At 39.4% G+C, this 23,294-nt stretch overlaps 1 protein-coding gene across 1 annotated transcript; it reads right to left on the reverse strand.

Annotated features, from left to right (window-relative positions):
* Window positions 1–1,163: 1,163 nt before the first annotated feature.
* Window positions 1,164–22,426, reverse strand: LOC127545283 (tetraspanin-3-like). The gene is made up of 7 exons (XM_051972459.1): window positions 22,184–22,426; window positions 16,861–17,052; window positions 11,878–11,952; window positions 7,303–7,398; window positions 6,785–6,919; window positions 5,219–5,302; window positions 1,164–1,767 (listed from the first exon to the last, which is right to left on the reverse strand). The coding sequence occupies exons 1-7, from the start codon at window positions 22,235–22,237 to the stop codon at window positions 1,681–1,683; spliced, it is 723 nt and encodes a 240-aa protein (XP_051828419.1). The 5' UTR covers window positions 22,238–22,426; the 3' UTR covers window positions 1,164–1,680.
* Between the last annotated feature and the right edge of the window lie 868 nt (window positions 22,427–23,294).

Raw genomic sequence — 23,294 nt, forward strand, 5'->3', positions numbered from 1 at the left:
TCCCTTTGGCAAAGTCACCACTTCTTTCTCTCTCTAACTTTTTAGTGGATAATCTTTCACCTGAAAGTATCTCTTTTCATTTGTGCTCTTGGCACCTAAGGGCTGGAAGGAAACTTAGAAATCATACATTCAATCTCCTTATGCTACAGATAAGATAAGGCCCTTAAAAATGGAAGCAGCCTTGAAACCTACCTCCAGTTCAAGATAAGGCCCTTACAAGTTGAGGCAGTATGTATAATGTCATAGCAATAATGCTTCAGAAACCCATTTCCAGTTTAAGATTCCTTTGAAGTTAACCATTTTAAAAAGTTGTTAGTTAGTTTTTTTAACTAATTGTGTGTCCATTAGCAATCAATCAAGGAGTATTTATTAAGTGCCACTATGTGCCAAGTACCAAGCCAGACACTATAGATAACAAAGACTAAAATGACAGTCTTTAACTTAAAGGGGCTTATATTCTTAATACTCCTAAGCCAGTACTAATGTTATCTCTATCATATCTACTTCACTGGGTTGTTCTCCACCACTACCATAACAATAGCTAGCATTTATAAACTGACTTAAAGTTTGCACATTGTTTTAAAATACTATCTCAATTGATCCTCACAATAGCCCTGGGACTTGGATACTATTATAATACAGATGGGAATTTTACACATGGGAAAACTGAAGCTGAGAAAGATTTAAGTCTCAAGGTATCTTCCTAACTCCAATGTCTGCTCTTGGATAAGAAATATTTGGTTCTTTATAAATCATAAAGTGCTTCATAAAAATTAGTAACTATTATGATTAAGTGATTTTTCCCCTTGGTTATATAGCAAGTAAGTGGCAGGAGCTAAATTAAATCCCAGGCTTAGTCAAGAACACTCCTTTGTCAGTTATTCTCTGGCTTTTGAGCATCTTTAAGTTTCAGCCTCAGTTTCCCTTCAGTTATTACACCATCTAGATGTCTCATCTTCTTTAAACTTAATAGGATTAGAACTCACTTTTGAGAATCCTGGCTGAGCAAACACTTCTGGTCTACTAGTTCAGTAAACTTTTTTTGCTATGTAATCAGAGCTTGAGAACTATAACTGGACAATACCAGGAGAAGCTTGAACTCAGGGCTCTTATGGGAAGTAATAGCAACTTGGTATAAACTTGTCATATATTGCTAAACTTGCTGACTTTTAAAACTTGGTATAAACTTGTTTTATTGGATTTCAGAATAAAAGGAACAAGTGGAAGGAGTAATCAGGAACACAGGAAAGGGAAAGAGTAAGGGCAACAAGGGGTGGGAATATCAAAAAAGTTGAGAGGGGTAGATAGGAGATTCCATATGTTGCATTAGGCACTGAATGAACCTCTTTTCTAAACAAGGAGAACTCAATTGCACATCCCACTAGCTTATCTTTCAACCATCCCCTACTCAATACTCTAATTGTCCAGACAAAGCCAGCTCTCCCCATTTCAACCAGTCTGGCCTGGTTCTGATGCTTCTGAGCTGGATTTCTGCCCACTGGGGGATACTTTGAGGAGGGGGTAAACCAGCTTGGCTAGGAAACCGTCACCAACTTTCCTCAAGACCCAAGGTCCTGAATGGGTCTAAAACAACACAGAAAACCTGGGCTCCATTGCTCATCCCAAGTTATACCCATGAAGTAACAGTGCTCTCCTCTACTTTCATGGAAAAACTCCCTTTTAGGAAAATGTGCCTGACTCCAAGATGTGATAATCCGGAATAGTTGACTGCTTCATGAGAAATCCACTGGTTAATGCAGCAAGCAGCTGAAAAACAAGGAGAATGTAAGACATTTCCACCCTCTTTTCTACCTCCCCCTCCAACATGAAGAAGTAGCCTATTAGCAAAGCAGGCCTGTTTACTTATGAATACCACCCCAACCTCTTTGGGAGGCACTCCATACACAGTGAGAACAAATTGATAAGAAAGGGGAATTTTCCAAAAATCCCATTGCCATCTTATCTTGAAACCCAATATGGGGGTCAGACATGCAAATGAAGCAAAGATAGTCTGGTAAAGGGACCAAAAAAATGTACTGACTATGGGACAGAAGAACAAGATTCATACCTTTCCTATGCTACTTATTACATAACTAATCTTGGGCAAGTGACTTAACTTCTCTAAACTTCAAAGTCACTATCTATAAAATGGGTCTTAGGCAATATCTAAGGTCTCTTCCAGCTCTATTCTCTGACCTCTGAACCAAAAGACTTAGGAAATAACACCAATTTAGTGCAAAAACAAAATTCTGTCAAAGTTTAACCTTTTGATAAGTTACCAATGAGTAATTATTATTATAAACAGATAACATTTATTACAGCTTAAGGTTTTAATTTTATACACACATGGACACATAGAGACAAAGATAAGGAAATGAGTAAATACACACGCACATACACATACATATAAAGAGAGCAAGAGCCATAGACAGAGGAACAGAGGGAGAAAAAGACCCGGAAAGATAAAGAGGGACAGAAAGGAACAGACACACACCCTCACACACACAGGGGAGGGGGACACAGAGAGACAAAGGAGAGAAACAGAGACGGGGATAGAAAGAGAGAGACAAAAGACAGAACGAATTCTTCTTCCCACTGTGTATCTCAATGCCTCTTTACTACTTCTGATTCATTTTGCTATATGTTCTAGCAAGTGTTAGGGAAGGATAAGAGAGAAGGCAGCTCAACAGAGGGCATGAGAAGAATTTTCTCTCTTTAGCCACATCCTCATCTTTCCTTAAGCTCGAGTAATCCAAGGATACTTCATCCATCTCTCCTCTCTATTTCACTCTTTTTCAGTTCCTTTAAGAATTCATATTGGTTCACAATTATACACTATTTCAAAGTCCGATTCTTTTTGTACAGCAAAATAACTGTATGGACATGTATACATATGTTGTATTTAACTTATACTTTAATATATTTAATATGTATTGACCAACCTGCCATTTAGGGGAGGGGGTGGGGGAAAGGAGGGGAAAAATTGGAACAAAAGGTTTTGCAATTATCAATACTGAAAAATTACCCATACATATAACTTGTAAATAAAAAGCTATAAAAATAATAAAAGAACTCATATTGTTGCTATTCTTGATGTTGCTGTTGGCACTCATCTCTGCATCAGATGCTTACCTCACTACAACCCTAAGAGATGGAGAGCACAAGCTTTTTTATCCCATTTTCATTAAAAAGGAATCTGAGGCTCAGATTGACTTGCCTAAAATCATGCTTCTAACTTTTGATCTGGTATCTGAAACCACTTTTAGCTCCATGACTAGTCCTCTTTCTCTCTCTGTCTCTTTTTTTTCCTAGTAAAGTTTATTTTTTAAATACATATTACATTATGAATCATGTTAGGAGAGAAAAATCAAAGCAAAAGGGAAAAACCATTGGAGAGATTTAAAAAACAGAAAAAAGAAGTGAACATAGCATGTGTTGATTTACATTCAGCCTCCTTAATTCTTTTTCTGGATGCATATGGCACTTTCTGTCCAAAATTTATTGGGATTGCTTTGGATCACTGAACCACTGAAAAGAACCTGTCCTTTCATCGTTTATCATTGCACATTCTTACTGTTATTGTGTACAGAATATTTATTCCTGGTTCTGCCTGTTTCACTATCAGTTCATGTAAATCTTTCCAAGTCTTTCTAAAATCGACCTGTTTATCATTTTAAATAGTTATTCCATTATCTTCATATACCACAACAAATTCATATACCAAATGTTCAATCATTTCCCAATTGATGGGTATCTACTCATTTTCCCAGTTCTTTGCCACCACAAAAAGAGCAGCTGCAAACATTTTTGCACAAGTGGGTCCTTTTTCCTCGTTTAAAATTTCCTTGGGATACAGACCCAGTAGTGACACTGCAAGGTCAAAGAGCATGACTAATCCTCTTTCTCTAAATCATTTTGTCTCCTTTGAACTTCCATATATCTTGCCCTCTCCAGCTGCTTCTCTCCCCCCACTCCTGCCTTCAGAGAGGCTTTGCTCACTACCTCCTCCCTTACCTCATTGAAAAAAAAAAACCAAAAAAAAAAAAAACCCAAAAAACAGTCCTTCCTTCTCTCTGGAAACTGCCCTATGTATCCCATTTTTCTCTTTCCTCTCCTAGCCATCCTTCTTAGTCACCTACATTCAGTGTGTAACCTCCTCCTTACTCCTCACTTTGCAGTCCCTTGCAATGTGACTTCCATCCTTATCCCTTCCCTGAAACATTTCCCTCTGTGATGCTTCTAATTGCTCTTCCTTCTTTTTTCTCATTCACCTTTATTCTAAATCTCTCAGAAGCACTGATGGCTACATTTTTCCCCTAAAAAGTCTCCTTTTCTCAGCCTTGTGCCATCACTTTATTCAGATTTTCTTCCTCCTTTTCTGACCAGCCCTCTTCTGTCTTTTCCAGTTCAATTGAGTCTTCTCCAGTGAGAGGCAGCATGGTGAACAGAAATAGCATGGGACCCAGGAAAACCTGGTTTCTTTGTACTGTGAGTAGGCGTACAGAGCAGGTCACTTAATGAACAAGTCGCTTAATAGGAACATTGCTAAAGGAGTGGTTTTGGAGGCAGAAAGAAGCAACTTCAAGTGGGCAGGTCACTTAAATAGATACCTTGGTTAGAGCAATGGATTTGCTCCCAACTTCAAATCTAGTCTCAGAAAGCTACTGTGTGACCCTGGGCAAGTCACTTACTGAGCAATTCACTTAATGGGAGCAATAGGCTTGAAGTCAGGAAGACCTGACTTCAGATTCAGTTTCAGAAATTTACTGGGCAAATCACTTAACCTATTAGCCTCCATTTTCTCATCTGTAAGATAGGGTCAATAACAGCAACTCCTTTCCTAAGGCTGTGGTAAGAATCAAATGAGACAGTGATTGTAAAGCACTTAACACAATATTGGCACCATAGACAATTAATAAATGCTTGCTCCTCTTTCTTGCCTTGTTACAAGATGTAAACAAATACTCTGGAGGTTTATGTAATGCTCCTCTCACCCCCTAATTATGGGCACCTACTATGTGCTGTCATAGTGCTCAGCACTGGATGGGAGCAATAAAAATCAGGAAGTAAAGACATCAACGTATCCATTCCAGAAGCTTATAGCATGACCAAATATGCCTGGCTTAGAATCAGGATTGGTAAAATTGCAAAACCCAATCCAGAGGAGAAGGCATGGGAAATGGTATCAGTCATTATCTGCCCCACCTCAGGCACTCACCTCCAGAATCAGAGCCCCGATGCAGCACCAGAACACCTGGCTAAGAACAACCTTCCGAAGCTGCTCCAGCTTTGGCAGACACCCCTAATCAAACAACAGCAGCAGTAACAGTTCGTAAATCTACAGCCCTTGATGCTTTACAGAAGACTTTTCTCATGACCAGAGTATATATTATTAACCCACTTTAAGGTGAATCAGAGAGGAATAATGGACATATTGATGGACTTGGAAGGATCCGAGTTTAAATCTCTCCTTTTTCACTCAGTAAGTTTTTACCCTGAGCAAATCATTATATTACTCTGGGTATCTTTATCTGTAAAAGAATATGGTGAAACTAGATTGGTATCTTCAAACTCTAATAGAAACTATTTCCTTTAGGATGCATACTGACTTGGAAAATCACACATTAACATTATCTATGTTGCATTGTATTTTTATTAATTCAGATACTTAGAACTAGTATGACCTGGGCAAGTCATTTAACCAGTTTTTGTTTCAGTTTACTATAAAATGGTGGGAAAAAATAGCATCCACTTCACAGGATTATTGTGAGGATCAAAATAGGATAATATTTGTAAAGAAAAAAAAAAGAAAAAAAAAAGAAAAGAAAAGAAAAAAGTGCTTAACAGATAGTAGGAAGTATATAAAGACTTATTTCTTCCCTCAGTATGTAGTAGAGAAAGAACTCAAACCCAGCTCTCCTGGCTCCATATCTGGGTGTTTTGACCCCTGGAGAATAGAACACTGCAGATTCTGTGCAGGGGTTGGTGATTTAGTCCACATGATGTACCAGCTACAAAGAGTAAGTTATAAGGTCATCTGACTAATATATAAATATGGAATTCATAGAGAAAGAGCTCCCTTTCCACTTCTGTTCAATTCAATGAATACTTTAAAAAGTGAACAGTACTAGCAAAGGCATTTCAGGTGGGAGTTTCTTTTTCTCTCACTGATAGAGGTTTTAGTTCTTTACCTCTACTATGAGCAAGATTTCAAGCATAAACCTTTGCACACAGTAAGGTTTTTCCTACTCATCACCTCAAAGCCCTTGTACCTTGGAAGAAGAGATAAACCACCCTGAAGCCATGAAGCCATGGCCAAATATGGCAGAGAGGCAGCAAATGCCCAGTGTTGTCTCTTTCTTGTTTTGGGGGGAGGTAGGCGGAACACCAAAGGGATGGCACGCTTATGCCAATTAAGAGACAGCCAAACTCAGATCTTACTCTTGTGAATAACAGCTGACATTTACAGAGTTAATGATAAGTATCATTTTACAGATGGGGAAACCTGGGCTCAGATAAGTTAAGAGGTCCTATAACTATTAAGGATCAGAGGTCTTCCCAAGCTTAAATCCGTTCCTCTTTCCATTCCAATATGCTATACTTACTAAGTGCTGTATCCATAGACCTCAGTTTCCTCTTCTGTAATAAGCAAATAAAACCTATAGTAACTACTCCATAGGATTGTTGAAGGTTTCAAATGCAAAGCATTTTGTGAAGCCTGAAGCACCACATAAATGGCATTTATGACTAAGAATACCCCTCTCCCCATTACTCCTGAAGTTACCTCCTGATACAGTAACTGAGCAGAATCTAAGGCACCAGTGCAATTTGAAAAAATCTTCTGGCAGCAGCTTGTAGGAGCAGAAAAGTGGCCCGTCACCCTCCAGTCCGTGTAATTGTGAATCCCACAGCACTGCAGCTGGAAGAGATAAAGAAGCCACAGGGAGCTTGAGAAGGCACCCTGAAAGGTGCCTACAACTATTTGTTCCTCCTCTCCACCAGTGACTATTCTCTCTTCCCCCATCTCATCTATACACATACACAAAGAGAGAGGGAGGGAGGGAGGAACAGGGAGAGGGAGAGAGAAACATACACACATTCCCTCCCTCCTTTCCAACCCCCATCAGAGGGCTTTCTGTGCCTCTCTTCCTCCTCATTCCCAGGCAGGAGCAATGTAGATATTGCTTTGCTGTTCCAAGAATGATGCTGTAAGGATGGTGGACAGGCTGAGGACCAGATAGTAACAGACCATCGGTCCTTCTGCAGAAGAAGCCAGAATGCCAAATCTCTTTTTAGGCTTACCTCTTCTTGGAGTCTATCAACATCTCTGGTCTTGGGGTCAGATTGGTTTCCATACTCATGTAAAAGATCATCCAGCACGTGTGTTTCCCACTCTCTCTGACAATGACAGAAGTATCCACATTTTACAAAGGGAGAGTAGCTCAGAGTCTGGCAACAGCCTGTCCTCAGGGATTGGATTCCCCGTCCCTCTTGTCACCTGGCCAGTGGGCTTTGCCTCTCCTGGGGTCCTTTTCTGTATTCAATCCAACTCATTGATATCTTTCCTAAAATGTGGTACCCAGAAATACATACATAGTACACCAGAGCATGCTGGAGCCAGGCAGAATACAAAAGCTCTATAATCTCCTTCCTCCTAGCTACTGGTCTCTCTTGATACAACTTAGAAAAGAATTAGCCTTTTGGGTTGTTGCTGATCTGACAACATGCTGGGTCTATGAACCAAGAAAGTCCTAAATTAATTTTCACACAAACGCTTATTTATTTTCATATTGTGGATATTATTTTTTGAACCCCAATATAGGATTTTATGGTTATCTTTATTAAATTCACTCAATAGGTTCAGCCAATTATTTCTTATTGGACAAAAATTCATTTTAAAAAGTACATAAAATAAAGGGGGTTCAGCAGTTCTGCTGAGCTCTTACTCATATGCTACTATCAGCTGGAAAAGATCTGTTTGCACAAAAATATATATAGCAACACTATTCATCATAGCAAAAAGTTGGAAAGAATCTTCTGTGTTGTTGGTAGTATTGATACATTGATACATTGATAATAGACTATTTTTTCAATCTTATGGCATAATACCACCAATCACATACTCTATATTGCAGACAAAGTGAAATCCCCAATCTCCTCCCCTTTTTCCTACTTCTATTCCTTTATAAAGGGCACTCCCAGATCTAGAACATCCTCATAAGATCATATACTTTGGACTAGAAAGGATCTTAGAGGCCAGCTAGTCTAACCCCCCAATTTAAAGATGACTAAAGTGGGACCCAGAGAGACTGAATTGATTTGTCCCAAATATCCCAAGTAGTAAATGCCAGAGCTAGGGTTTGAATCCAGCTTGCTGGACTGCAACCACAGCCTACTTTCCACTGAACCAAAGTAGCTCTTGGTATCCTCTACAGCAAACCATTGCTTATATGGTCATGAAACACATGACTCTGGACAGGAAGTAGAGATAGGGACTCCAACTCTCTCATTTAACAGAGAAGGAAACTGAGGACCAGAAATGAGAAGCAACTTGCTGTAAGTCACAAAGCATATTAGTGGAAGAAGTAGGACTAGAATCAAAGAGCAGCTCAAATGAGTGTTACATCTTCAGGCTGAGAGTTTAAAGCTCTGAAATTGCATTCATTATCAATCAGGGCTGGAGTAATTGTGTTGATTGTCTAGATTTAAGAAAGATGCAGAATGGTAATAATGTGGATGAAATTTAAAAGTAAAATGTTTTTCTTCCTTTCTTCCTTCCTTTTTTTTCCTTTTTTGTGTGACCCTGGTCAAGTCATTTAATTCGAATTGCCTCTTTAAAAAAATTATTATAGCTTTTTATTTACAAGATATATGCATGGGTAATTTTTCAGCATTAACAATTGCAAAACCTTCTGTTCCAACTTTTCCTCTCATTCCCCCACCCTCTCCCCCAGAGGGCAGGTAGTCCCATACATGTTAAATATGTTAAAGTATATGTTAAATCCAACATATGTATACATATCCATAGTTATTTTGCTGCACAAGAAAAATCAGACTTAGAAATTCCTTCCTTTTTTTCTTTCCCTCCTTCATTTCTTACTTCCTTCTTTTTTCCCTCCATCCTTACTTTATCTCTCTTTCTTCCTTCTTCCCCTTCATTTGTTTCTTCTTTCTTTTTTTCATCATTTGTTAAATATTTAGCATATCCCTCCTTAGAACTGACTACCCATCCAGGGATTTTCCCCATATATTTTACTAGACATAAAATTACTTTTTCTCCCTATGCTTAAATGGTACCTTAGAGGTTATCTAGTTCAATTCCATCATTTAATAAATGAGAAAGCGACATTCACAGAGATTAAATATATTTCAACCAAGTCAAGACTAGGCCCTCTGACTGACTCCAAATCCAGCATCCTTTTTACTATTCTGGTTTGCCTCCTCTTCTTTAAGTCTCAGCACTTCCTCCATTGAGCTTTACCTGTTCCTTTAGCTAAAAAAAAAAAAGATTTCTCCCTCCTCAAACTTCCCCAGAGGATTTTCTCTGATAATATTCTATTTTGCAGGACATACATAAGTCATACACGTGAAGGGATGTATTGGGGCAAATATTCAGACATGCTTTAAACCTATGATTTATTGAAGTTCTCAATCCTGTCTTTTCAGCAAGAAGTCAATAGCAGTTCTCCCACAGTGTCTCTCCAACTCTCCCAAAATCCCAGAACTGGAAGGAAGCTCAATCCATACCTAAGAAGAACCTTTTTTTATAATGTTTCCAGTAAGTGATCACCTTCTTTCTCCTGAAAGTTTTCCATCTAGCTCTGGAAGCAGTCTGTTCTATTATGGAAAACTCTAAGAATGTTTTTCTTGATACCCAGTCTACATCTATCACTCCTCAATTTAAGATAAGAGGATCTGAAGTTTTAGAGCTGAAAGGACCCTAAGAGATCATGGACTCCAACCTTTTCATGTTACATACAAAAGGCTCAGAGAAATTGAATAACTAGCTTCATTACTCCTAGTTCTGTGCTCTAGGACCAAACAACTTGGCAACTCTTCAAACACCTGAGAACCATGCATAATAATGATGGCTAATATTACCATAGTGCTTCAGGGTGTGCAAAATACTTTTTGGACAGTAACCTCATACCTCATTTGAAACTCACAACCTACTATTATCTCCATTTTATAGATGAGGAAACTGAGGTTAAGTGACTTGACCAGAATCATATAGTAAAACAAAAACTTCTTAAGGGTAGAAACTCAATCATGTTTCATCTTTGCATCAAAAAACCCCTAAAAAACTACCCCCTACAAAAACTGCAAACCTGGGTCTTCCACACAATAGGTACTTACTGCTGAATTGAATTTCTAGAGAAAAAGTAACCTAAATTGTTAGGTGGAAAAAGGGATAGAAGGAATGATAGAAGAATGCCCAAACCTGGTAATGACCCATCAGACTTTATTCCCAGGGACATCTGGCAGAAACAGCAACGAGTATAACTAGCTAATTCACAGGTATGCATTAATTTCCCACTATACCCCAGGCACACAGTACTTTGAAAGACTCTCAGGTAAAGGGTCTTGCTAGCTCTCATATCCTCAGAGGAATCCATACCTTTCACAGAGGTACTGTGGACACAATAGGGAAAATTCTGGAATTGGAGTTAGAAAACTTAGGTTCAAATTCCAGGTCCTGACATGACCAGTTGAGTGACAAGGTCCTTTCACTTTGTTTAGACTCAGTTTCCTTACCTGTAAAATGGTGGATATTCTATCTTGCACCCAGAGAGTTTGGGAGAAGGGCATTTTGCAAACCTCACAGGGCTAAAGAAATGGGAATTAATATTATCTCCCATCTGTCAGGCAACGTGACTCCCTAAACACCTTCTTATCTTCACTAGGGTTGACCTTTTCACCATCTCCCTGTGACTTTAGACTCTCAGTTTCAACACTTAAGGCTTCCCCATTCCATAGAGAGATAGTATGTTAGACAGAGAAACTCGTTGGGTCTTGAAATTTTTTATTTATTTTTTATTTTGGGGAAAATCTTAAAATTTGAGGAAGGTATGCACACTCACTCTAAACTGTAGGGATCAAGGAAGGAACAGGTCTGACCTTCAGTATGCCTTTAAGTTAAAATAAAAACTTCTCTGTTTAGTACTTGAATTGAGATTTGGGATTGGCAGATCCTGTCACATGAACTTGGGAAGTCTCTCCATTGCTTAAGACCTCAGTTTATACACTTATCAAATAAAGAGAGTCACAGGGGTTGAATCCCCAAGATTCCTTTCAACTCAAAAACTTGATGTGGGTTAGTCTGTTGTTTATTCACAGAATCTGCACCTCTAGATTGATATTGTGGAAAGAACAATGGCTCTAGAATCAGAGGATTTGGGACCTCTGACAGACTAATATAGGACCTTCAACAGTCACACAACCGCTTTTTGTCTCATTTCCCCATATCTATAAAATGAAGGGATAGGACTAGATGGCCTCTGAGGTCCCTTTCCTGTGGCCCTTGAAGTCCCCAAAGGCCCCTGGGTCACTTTCATGGTTACTCAGGGTGCAAATTTCTAAGGTCCACCTTTCAGCTTCTTTAGGCCTGAAGCCAAATTTGGGGTTTTCTTGGCAGAAATACTAGAGTGGTTTGCCATTTCCTTCTTCATACCACTTTACAGATGGAGAAACTGAGGCACATGGGGAAAGTGACTGACCCAAGGTCATACAACAAATAAGTGTCTGAGGCCACATTTGTCTTCCTGACTTCAGGCATGGTGCTCTGTTCACTGTGCCATCCACTTGCCCTTGAACCCAAATAGCAGTCGTCTAAAATGAAAGCTATAAGAGGCTTTGTGCTTTCTATAGGAGACTTACCTGGCATGATGCGCTGTTTGCCAATACAGCAGAGGAGGCTTCCATGCAAAGCAGAACCATGACCCCATACAGAAACTGAGAGAGAAGACAGAAGAGAAAGCATGAAACATGCTCCAAGGGGCAGAGGCAGGGGCAGTGCAGGGACAGTGGAATGAGAGTCAAGAGACCTGCATTCAAATCTTAGTCTCACAATGTAAATAAGCTGGGCAAAATGATTTCCTTTCAATGGGTTTTGGTCTCCTCACTACAGATGAGAATAATGTTCCCTGTACGTTATAACCCATAAGAATTTTGCAGGGCAATTTCTAAATGCTATAGAAATTGAAGTCATCATTATTGAAACTTTTATTCCAAAATCTTGTTTTTTAAACTTCTTCTTCTTTTTTTTTTTTTTTTTTTGCAAGGCAATTGAGGTTAAATGACTTGCCTAGGTTCACATAGCTAGTAAGTATTGTATGTCTGAGGCTGCATTTGAACTCGGGTCCTCCTGACTCTGGGGCCAATGCTCTATCCACTGCACCATTTAGCTATCCCCAAAGTCTCTAAATTAATAAAAATTAAAAGGACTTCCAAATATGAGAAAATTTTAAATATATAATTATAGGATAACAAAAGAAATGGGATTCAGCTAGAATTTTAGTTAAAACTATTGTTATCATCTATAATAATTAAATTATATTATATTTCTATAAGACTTAATGGTTTATAAAGCATTTCCTTAACAACTAGATTCTGAAAGAAGTATCACATTTTAAAATATCCCTATTTTAAAGATGAGGAAATTGGGCCTGAAGGAAAGTTATTTCCCCAAGATCACACAGCTAGTATAAATCAGAGTCAAGAATCAGTACTGTTTCTATTAGAATATTAGCTTCCTTGAAGGCAGGAATTTTTTTTTTCCTTTTTGTCTTTTTTATAGCCCCAGAATGTTGTACATCACAGGCTTAACAAACATTTGTTCGACCAGACTGAATTAGATTTCTGCTAGTTCATAGTCTTATTTGGGATGTAGGTAGAGGTATTTGCTTTTCTAGGACATAGGAGAAACAACTCAAATTGAGACTGGGAAGCATCCTATGTAGCAATTCATGTGATGACTAAGATGGAAATATGTTTCAAATGATTGTACATATATAACTCATGTCAGATTTCTTTCTGTCTTAGGGAGAGGGGAGATGAGGAAGAAAAAAATTAGAAGGCAAAATCTTACAAAAATGAATATTGAAAACTATCTTTACAAAATTGGAAAAATGAAATACTACTGAAATAAAAACAAAATGTGAAAAAGATCCATGGATCTTTATCACTGTAAGCTCAATGAAAGTCAGCAAAGCAACAGGCACAGACACAGGAGGTTCTACTGTACTTTGCCCTCATTAGTACACAGAATGTACTATGTCCCAGTCGTGGGATTATACTTTAGGAAAGATACTGAAGTAATCAGATTGATTCAGTATCTTTTATATTTTGTCCCATTTACATTTATTTGATTTTGTCCCGTAATTGCCGAAGTCATGATTCTTTGTCTCTGAACTTAATTCAGAAATTTAGTAGGCCTATAATGAGTTAAGTTTAGAATTCAACTCTCCTGTTAATCACTGTTCTATTCTTGTGTTAAGGAAATGTTACCCTTGAAAGATAGAGGTGGACTCCAGGGAGTCTGTTCTAGTATCTTTATCCCACCAAACTATCGTTAAAAACTGTCTGGTTTGTTATCCAAAAATGTCTGGTTTGCTATCTCTGTCCTTGTAGATGCAGCTGGACTCAAGCAATGAACATTTCTTAGTCACAGGAGAAAGAAGGAGGAGGTTATTGCTAGCCCTCATTCCCAAATTTTATCTAATCATATTTTCTTTCACCCATAAATCTAGTTAGCTTCCTCTTTTCTGTATTCCCTAAAACTATAAAAGAGAATTGTCCTCATCGTTTGAGGTCTTATTTTGCTTGGGAAGCCAAGATCCTACTTCTTAGTGAATTCTTGCTTTAATAATAAATTGGTCATGCTCAGAACTTTGTGTCACAATTGACCTTATTTTGGCTATTACAATATTGAGTTGCCAAAGTTTACCCAAAAGAAGGCAACCAAGATGAAAAGGAAACTGGAAACCATAGCATATGAGGGTGAATTGAAAGAATGGAGGACAGCTACCTCCCAACTTCAAACTCTCATTACTTCTTACCTTGCTTTTTGCAATAGTCTCCTAATTGGTCTCCCTGCCCCAAGCAAGATACTTCCCTGTCCAATCCATCCTCCATCTAGCTGCCAAAGTGATAGTTCAAAAGCATACACCTGACCATGTCACATATACCCTTGCCAAAAACCTTCAGTGGCTCCTTATTACCTCTAGAATCAAATGAAAAATTTCTATTTGTCATTTAAAGCCTTTCACAATTGAGCACCAACTCGCCTTTCCAGCCTGTGTTATTTGTATTTGGCTCTTCACTTCATCTTCCACAAGATGACCATTCAACATTGACCATTCCTAGAGTATACTCCCTTCTTACCCTCTCACAGCATTTTCTTAGAATTCTCTAAATGCTTAGCTTCCTTTGATGCTCAAGCACCATGTTCATGAAGGCCTTCCCATAACTACTAGTGCCTCCTCACCAGCATTATCTTGTAGCTTTTTGGTATCTAGTCCTATGCATACATGTTGACTTCTTGTTACAACATAAGCTCCTTCAGGGATGAAAGTTATATTTGAGCTGATCCTTAGAGAATTGTTGGTGACTGACTGATGGTTAAACAGGAGGGAAGGAGGCAAACATTAGAATGCACAATTTGGGAACAATGGCAGAAATTATAAGAGGCAGATGAGGAAAAACACTCTAGCATTGAGAGCTCCTGTAATAGAATGGGCTGTTTTGGAAGGCAATGGATAGTCTGTGGGGGTGAATAAGAGTGCCTGGTCTAGAGTTAGAAAAATGCATCTTCCCGAGTTCAAGTCTGGCCACAGACATTTACAAGTTGTGTGATCCTAGGCAAGTCACTTTGCTTCAGTTTCTTCATCTATAAAATGAGCTGGAGAAAGAAATGGCAAACTACTCCAGTATTTTTGCCAAGAAAATCCCAAATGGGGTCACTGAGCATCAGATATAACTGAAGCAATTCAATAACAAAACAAAAGCACTATCACTATCACTGAAAATGTGCAAGCACAGGCTTCGTGGTCACTTTTCAGGGAAACTGTTAAGAGTATTTATGATATGTTTGGATCCCAGCAGAGAACTGTGGAACTATCTCCTGCCTTATTCTGTATTTTTTTTCCCCTTGACCAGAGTTGTGATTCCATAGTTCAACCAGAAGAAGGCAATCAAGATGAAAAGAGGACTGGAAACCATAACATATGGAGGATAGCCACTTCCCAAGTTCAAACCCTCACTATTTCTTACCTTTCTTTTTGCAATAGTCTCCTAATTGGCCTCCCTGCCCCAAGATTCTTCTCTCTTCAATAATTCCTCTATTTAGCCGCCAAAGTGATAATTCAAAAGCATATACCTGACCATGTCATACATGCTCCTGCCAAAAACTTCACTGGCTCCCTATTACCTCTAGGATCAAATGACTACTTTGCAATTTAGGTTTGGTAAGTTGGGGGAGGAACACTGAATGCTTATCCTTGACTTGGTCAGGGACACACAGCTTATATGTATAAGAACCACAACATTTGCCCAAGTCTTTTTGAAGTCAAGGTCGGCTTTCAGTCTCCATATGCCGGGATAGATTTGGAGCTTCAAAGGAATCTTAAGTGACCATCCAGTTCAATTTTCCTTATTTTACAAATAAGGAAACTGAGGCCTAGAGGTGTTTAGTCCCTCATCCTAGGGTATATAGCTAGTAAATAGCAGATGTAGCATTTGAACGAACTTCTTGAAATCCAAGCCAACACTTCTCTACTGGGCTTAGTTGTCTCTGTGTTGACCATACCATGCCCTCTCTCTTCACCTAAGGTGGAAAAAGATGCTCCATCAGAGTCTAGCCTAGCACAGTAAGCACTGGTCTCTTGGACTAGTCAAGTCCCAGGTCCCTAACTACCCATCTGTGGGTTGATCAGGCAAATCACTTTATCTATCAGGGTCTTGGTTTTCTTATCTGTAAAACTATAAAATAAACAAATGTACTTGTGCTTCTTTGTGGAACATGGGTAGGGAAAAGCCTTTGTATGTACACACTGATAAACTATCAGAAGACATGAATTTATCCAATTGTTCTGGAAAACAATTTGGAATTATAATTTAAAAAAAATTCAGTAAACTGTTCTTCTGCTTTTGATTACCATGCCTCTGAAGAAGTCCAAAGTAGAAAATAAAAAGTGCCACAGGCATCAACATAATCACAGCAGCATTTGTGCAGTAAAAAAATCAAAGTAGATGCCCGTCAATTGGAGAATGGCTGAACAAACTGTGACAAATGAATGTAATGGGATATTGTTATGTTTTAAGAAAAGACAAATAAGAAATTCTTCCTTTGAGACTACTGCGCAATGCTTGCAAAGTGAAGAAAACATAACTTGGAAAAGGTTCACAATGGCTTTTGTTATTCAGTCACATCTGATTTTTCATGGCTCCATTTGGCATTTTCTTCTTTTTTTTTTTTAATAGTATTTTATTTTTCCAAATACATGCAAAGATAATTTTCAACATTTATGTTTGCAAAACCTTGTGTTCCACTTAAGATTTTCTTGGCAGAGATACTGAAGTGGTTTGCCACTTTATGTAAAAAATAGACTATAAGTTCTTTGCTCTACCCTTGAGAGTAGAAATTATTTCATTTTTACTGTATGTAAATCACCCCCCTCCCCTTCACCTGGCACTGAGAAGATGCTTAAAAAGAGCTTGTCAATTGAACACTCTAACAAGATACTAAGGCTCTTAGCAAGGAGATAAGGCAAGAGGCAGCTCCTAGGATTTGACTCCACAACAGAACTATGTGAAAGTGTGAAAGGAAGAAAAGAATTGTTCCTAAACTGAAGGTACACTCACCATGCCTTGCCAGGGACCAGTGTTCCAGCGGGATACACCTACAGCCAGGCCCCCAGTAAGCAGCAGCAGTGGGGCTGTGATCACTACCAAACAGCCCAGAACCTCCAAGAAAGGATTGTCACAGAAATACTGATAGTTCCAGTGGGTTCTGAGAGCTGAGATCCCAGCCCAAGCCATGGCAGCTGCAGCTCCCTGAAACATAAAAGCCATATATCAGTCACTCAGGCAATAAACATTGATTAAGTGTCTACTATGTAACAAGTATTCATGCTAAGTGCCTGGAATACAAAAAAAGACAAAAGAAATGGTCCCTGCCTCTAAGGAGCTTACAGTCTAAATGGGGAAGGCAACATGAAAACATCTATGTACAACAAAATATAAACAGGTTAAGTTGGAAGTACTCAACAGAGAGAAAACATCTGAGATAAAAGGGAAGACTTTCTGTAGAAGATGGGATTTTAGCTGGAACTTGAAGGAAATGAAGAAGGGGAGATTTCCAGGCATGAGAATAGGGAAAGGAAGGGAGGAAGGGAGGCTTTCTTGTCATGTCCTTACTACATAGATCTTCTCCTACAATGGAAAGTTCTTCTATGCTTATTTCTGAGTTCTTGGAAACTCTGCTCAGTTAGTTAAGAAAATACTTTTTGAATACTTGAGATGAAAAATGCCATCTGCATCCAGAGATAGAACTATGGAGACTGAATGTGGATCGAAGCATAGTATTTTCACCTTTTTGTTTGTTTTTTCTTTGCTTGTTTTCCCCCCCTTTCTCATTGTTAAGGGACAGGTCAATTCTCCGAGAGCCTCCACAGCTGTGGATCATAGCATCTGAAGGGTGGCAGGGCAGCTTTTGCTGGCACAGGTGTTGTGGACTGGGAATGAGATAAATTGGAGGCAGAGGGAAGAGGAGAGAGGTCAGACAATGCAACGGCCCCTCAGTCAGAGAACAGCAACTACCTCTCAGTCTCCTTGTATCATCCTCTCACAAGAGGAGATCCATTCTGGGTTGGATCTGTCAGCCACTGTCAAGTGGCTCCCGTGTATTTCAACAGCTCTCCTGTGTATTCCAACATCTTATGGTTTTTCCTTTTGTCTGATTTTTCTTATACAACATGACAAATAGGGAAATGTTTAAAAGAACTACACGTATTTAACCTTTATCAGATTGCTTGCTGTCTTGAGGGGAGGTAAGAGAGGGAAGGATAAAAATTTGAAACACAATGTCTTAGAGAAATGAAGGCTGAAAACTATCTTTACATATATTTGGAAAAATAAAATACTATGAAAAAATTTACCGAATACAAGGTTTCGTGTACTAAGGATATCAAAAAGAAAAAATTACTCACTACAAAAAGCTTATATTTTGAGAGGTATGGAGGATTTGACAGGATGGAAGTGTCATAGTGTGATACAGATGAGTAAACTACAAGATAGAGTGTTGCAGGATTAAAGGGAAGTGGACAAAAAAGAAAGGCAGACAAATGCCCTCAGATAACTGGAGGAAAAAGAACTCTCTTAGCTATGGGCATTGGTGAAAGATGGTATTGACACTCCTAAAGCCCAAGCCTAATCATATTGCTACTGTTGTGTAAGAAGCTTCAGGGATTCCCCATTCTTTTAGGCTAAACCCCACAAATTCCTATTTGACCTTTATGGCCTTTTGGAATCTGACTCCAGCATTTCTCTTGGAATTGATTATACCTAACTTATCCTCATGCACTCTGTGCTTCAGTGGGATTAACAACACTGCAGAACTGTGGAGACTGAGTGTGGATCACAACATAGCATTTTCACTCTTTTTGTTGTTTGCTTGCATTTCATTTTCTTTCTCATTTTTTTCCTTTTTGATCTGATTTTTCATGTGCAGCAAAATAACTATAAATATGTATGCATATGCTGGATTTAACACACACACACACACACACACACACACATACACACACATGTGTCACATAAGGGTCAATGTTGAAAAATTATCCATGCATATATTTTGAAAATAAAAAATCTTTAATTAGAAAAAAAGAAAGAAAAAAAAGTCGATGCCTCCTTTTTTCCAGGTATGAATGCCCACCTTCCCATGTATAATTTTGGGGTTCATTTCTGTATTTATTTATAAACATGTTGTCTTCCCCAGGCAGAATATAGGCTCTCTGACAGCAGGAGTCATTTTATGTTTGTATTTTTATCTCCAACACGATCTGGAGTGGTGCTTAATAAATGATTATTGATTAAGGAAGTGGCAGCTGAATTAAGTCTAGAAGGAAAAGATGAAGATGATGAAGAGAGAGCTCATTTCAGGCACAGGGGATGACTTGCCCAGAAGAGCATGAAAGGCTCAGAGAGCAGCTGTATTTCAGTCTGGCTGGAACATAGAATATGTGAAGGAGAAAAAAAGGAAATCATGTGGAATAAACTGGAAAAATTAAGTTGGAACCATGCTGCAGAGGAGTTTGAATGCCAAACTAAGGAATCTTTTTTTCCCCTAGTGGCAATAAGGAGACATTGAAAGTTCCTCAGCTGGGAAGCCACATAGTTAGGAAGACTATTTTTCATAGCTATTATTTGAGGAAAGGGAAAATACTTTTCAACTATGGAAATCAGGGAAGGCTTCAAGAAGGGAGAAAAGGCTTTTTGTTGTTTCTCTCCCAAAGAATTTCTTCTTATTTTTTGTTTTTTGACCCTAGATAACATCTAACATTACCTGCCTCAGGTTGGGTCCTCAATAAAAGCTCATTGAAGTAAATTAGTAAGCTGTATGGAAGACACTGTGGAGACATTGGAAGCAGGGAGGCCATTATAGGGTTTTATTAAAACAGTCCAAATGAAGGGGCAACTAATTGGTCTAGTGGATAGAGCACCAACCCTGAAGTCAGGAGGACCTGAATTCAAATCTGGCCTCAGACACTTAACACTTTCTAACTTTGTGACTGAACAAGTCACTAAACCCCAATTGCCTCAGTAAAAAAAAAAAAAAATCCAAATGATGGGCAGAGGGACTGAATGAATATATACATGGAGCCCAAAATGGCCAGACTTGCTGGCTAAATTGTAGTCATCCTTACTACATGTACACAAACTCAAAAGACTCAGCAAAAATGTTTTTTGAAATTATAGAGAGCTGCAGAAAACAAAGAACAAAATAACCATCCAACAAACACTGTGTTTACTTCATACCAGGCAACATACTAGGTGATTTTTGGAATAGGAAACAGTCTCTGCTTTTAAAGACCTCACATTCTACTGTCACTATTGGCTGACTCAGCACTAGGCACTTGATTGAAAGAATTAATAGGCCATGGAATTATGGGATCTCCAAGATCACCTAGTTTATGACCTTGTCATATTGTAGATAGAAGACTACCTTGGAACCAGACAAAATATAAGGCTAGGGGGAGGAGGGAAGGGGCAGGGCAGTCTGGACCAGAGAATTTTACCTTGATGGGTAGTAATTGCTTTGTCTGGAGGTAAAATTAGGAAAGGGGAGGGAAGGAAGGAGAAACAAATGGCAAGACTAGAGAGAGAAGGTGAGGCTTGGGGATGAGATCAGGAGACAGATTCTGCCTCCCAGTTCAACTGAATCAAAGGAAAATCTCTGCTCCTGAAATGAAGTGAAACAGATTTTTGGAGGTATAAATCCTATACCTAGATTTACATTTTTTCTTTCTTTCCTGGAAATAATATTTTATTTTTTCCAATTATGTGTAAAGATAGTTTTCAACATTCATTTTTATAATATTTTTAATTCAATTTTTTCTCCCTCCTTCCATCTCCCTCCCCAAGACACCAAGCAATCTGCTGTAAACATATTTTCACATCAGTCATTCTGTAAAAGAAAGAACAAAAGGGGAAAGCCACAAAAACAATTTTAAAAAGTGAAAATAGTATGCTTTGATCTGTATAATTCTTTTTTTTCTGGATGGATAATTCTAAGTCTTTTGAAATCTTGGATCACTGTCTTGCTGAGAGTTAAGTCTATCACAGTTGATAATGGCACAATGTTGCTGTTACTCTGTCCATTACAAATTTTTTTAATCTGTAAAAGAATACTAATAAGAGCTTCAACAACAATTTGTACCACCTCCATCATACTGCAGAGTATATAGAGGACCAGCTTTAAAGGGAGGAAGATCTGTGTTCTGACTCATTAGCTTTGTGGGCACAGTCAAGTCACTGAACCTCTCAATGTGCCCTAAAGAATGTCCTTTTTAAAAAAATTAAAGGAATTAGAGTAGGTAACAAGGAAACCAAATTATCACTCTTTGCAGATGATATGATGATATACTTAGAAAATCAACTACAAAACTTCTAGAAACAATTCACAACTGTATTTGCAGGGGTAGTTTTACAAAGTGGGGAGTTTTCCCTCACATAGATTAAATCATAGGTTCGGAATTCACTTCTTTCCTCCAAATCACTCCTCAATCTCTCCCCATTGGGGTTACTGATATATCCTGCTTCCAGGCCCTCTTCCTCTCCCTTCCTTCCCCTCACCCCCTACACAAATACTTAATACCAGGAAGCTTAAGAAGCCAATCCAATGCAACCCACATCTTATCATAAACACCCCTTCTACCACACCTCTAGCAAATTCAACTCCATCCGCTAATAGATCGAAAGGAAGGGGGAGGGGAAAGAGGCGAATCCCACTACCTTTAGAGACAGCTTATAGTACTTTGAGACCGCTACGATGTTTGGGAAGCTCTTCTAGAATTGGAGCTTGTCTCCCCCCCGCCCCCTTCCAGTTAAATGCCTCACCCCAGCCCCAACCTCAAAGTTCCTATTTCTGCCCTTTGGGGCCAAACAGAACTAGCAAAGACCCTCTATCCCTTTACAGCGATCGGGTATTCTCTCTTCCTCCTCCTCCTTTCAAAGTGGCTATCCAGGTTTGTGGGTTAAAGGTTAATAGCCCCGGGTCAGTCACCTTTCTCAGACACATCCGGGTGCCTTCTCTAGGTGGTCATTTACCCAAATCCAAAAAACAAGAAGCTGAGATTGTCAGGGCTGAAAGGTGCCAGAGAGCATAGAGACCGATCCCTCTCACTTTTACAAATGGATAAACTGTGGCCCTGAGAAGGGATGAGATTTGGACAGGGTCACACAGAGAACTGATAGCGGAGCTGGGACTGAAGTCCAGATCTCCCGACTCGCAGACTAGGACTTGCCCGCACCGCGGAGGTTTAGCCCGGGTGGGGTGGAGGAAAACTGATAAATTAAAACCGAAATCGGCCAGACAGCGCCCGCGCCCCTGCTCGGTGCCCCTCAGCCGCACCCAACCAAGCCCTAGCTCCCGGAGCAGATGGAGAAGCCCAACCGTGGTTCGTACCCAGAGCAGGAGGCCCAAGAAGCGGAACGGCCCCCGGAAGGAAAAAGAATCCATGGCCTGTCGGGAGACAGCGACGTCCCAGTTGCAGCTGCAGCTCTCTGACCTGGGAGTTCTCTTTCTCTAGAGAGCCAGCAGCAACTGAAGAAGGCCCGCAGCCCGGCCAGGCCCTTCCCCCAGCCCCTAGGCCCCTCCCAGAGCTTCAGCCCCCAGGACCAGCTGCAGTCCCGCCCCACCCCCAGCCCCGCACAATCAGTCTATTGATTTTAATTGGGACCCTCAGTTTCCCTATCTGTAAAATGTAGGTAAGGGTATCATAGAGGGGAGAAGGAGATAAGGAAGGAGGAAAATAAAGAAGGGGAGAGAGGAAGGGAGGGAAGCAGGAAGAAAAGAAAAAAGGAGGGAGGGAAGAAAAAAGGAAGGATGGAAAGAAGGAAGGGAGGGAAGAAAGATAGAAGAAGGTATGTGGGACAATATCTGCTCCACAAAAACAAGCAGAGGCTCTCAGAGTAAGAAAAAGCCAAAAGAGGTTTATTACAATTTCGGGAGAAAGAGCATCTCCTGAGAAGGTGTCAGCAAAGGGAGTGCAAAGCATAAACTGGGAAACCCGAACGCAGAAATCCCCGAAGTCGGGGGGCGGGGAGGGTTCGGGCTGGCTTTTTCTCCCATTGTTTTGGGGAATCCAGGTTTACATTCTAATGGAGAAATCTAACCCAGAAACAAAAGAATATAAGGCAATAATAATAAACTCTAAATTTAAGTTTCCCTAGAGAATTGATATATAAGTAGACATAGATTTCAAAGCCATCATTTCCTTTAAAATAAGTGCTTCAATGCTAGCTAAGAAGTGGTGGGAAATAGGAGGGGACAACACTTGCAGTTTTTTATTTTATTTTATTTTTCATCTGCAACTTTTTAGCTATAGCTCTATTTATTATTGCAAAGTTTCAAGTCACAATTATAGTTTAAGACTATATTTCCACAGGAGTGTTTTCACTCAATTAATTCTACACAGAGGTAAGGTGAAGGAAGGAGTGAGTGAATTTTCCAACTGACCAGTTCCAGTTTGTGGGCCACTTCTACTCCTTGAGGTTGTAGTTTGTTCTTCATTCTA

This window comes from Antechinus flavipes, chromosome 1 (genome assembly GCF_016432865.1).
Source record: "Antechinus flavipes isolate AdamAnt ecotype Samford, QLD, Australia chromosome 1, AdamAnt_v2, whole genome shotgun sequence".
NCBI classification, from domain to species: Eukaryota; Metazoa; Chordata; class Mammalia; order Dasyuromorphia; family Dasyuridae; genus Antechinus; species Antechinus flavipes.

Bases quoted from the DNA above. Each gene is read 5' to 3' on its own strand.
- LOC127545283 (XM_051972459.1), bottom strand. From the start codon at position 22,237: ATGGATTCTTTTTCCTTCCGGGGGCCGTTCCGCTTCTTGGGCCTCCTG. The intron at 7,399-11,877 runs GTAAGTCTCCTA...TGTCATTGTCAG, and splicing joins CAAACAGCGCATCATGCCAG to AGAGAGTGGGAAACACACGT. The intron at 1,768-5,218 runs GTGAGTGCCTGA...CTTGTTTTTCAG, and splicing joins TCGGGGCTCTGATTCTGGAG to CTGCTTGCTGCATTAACCAG.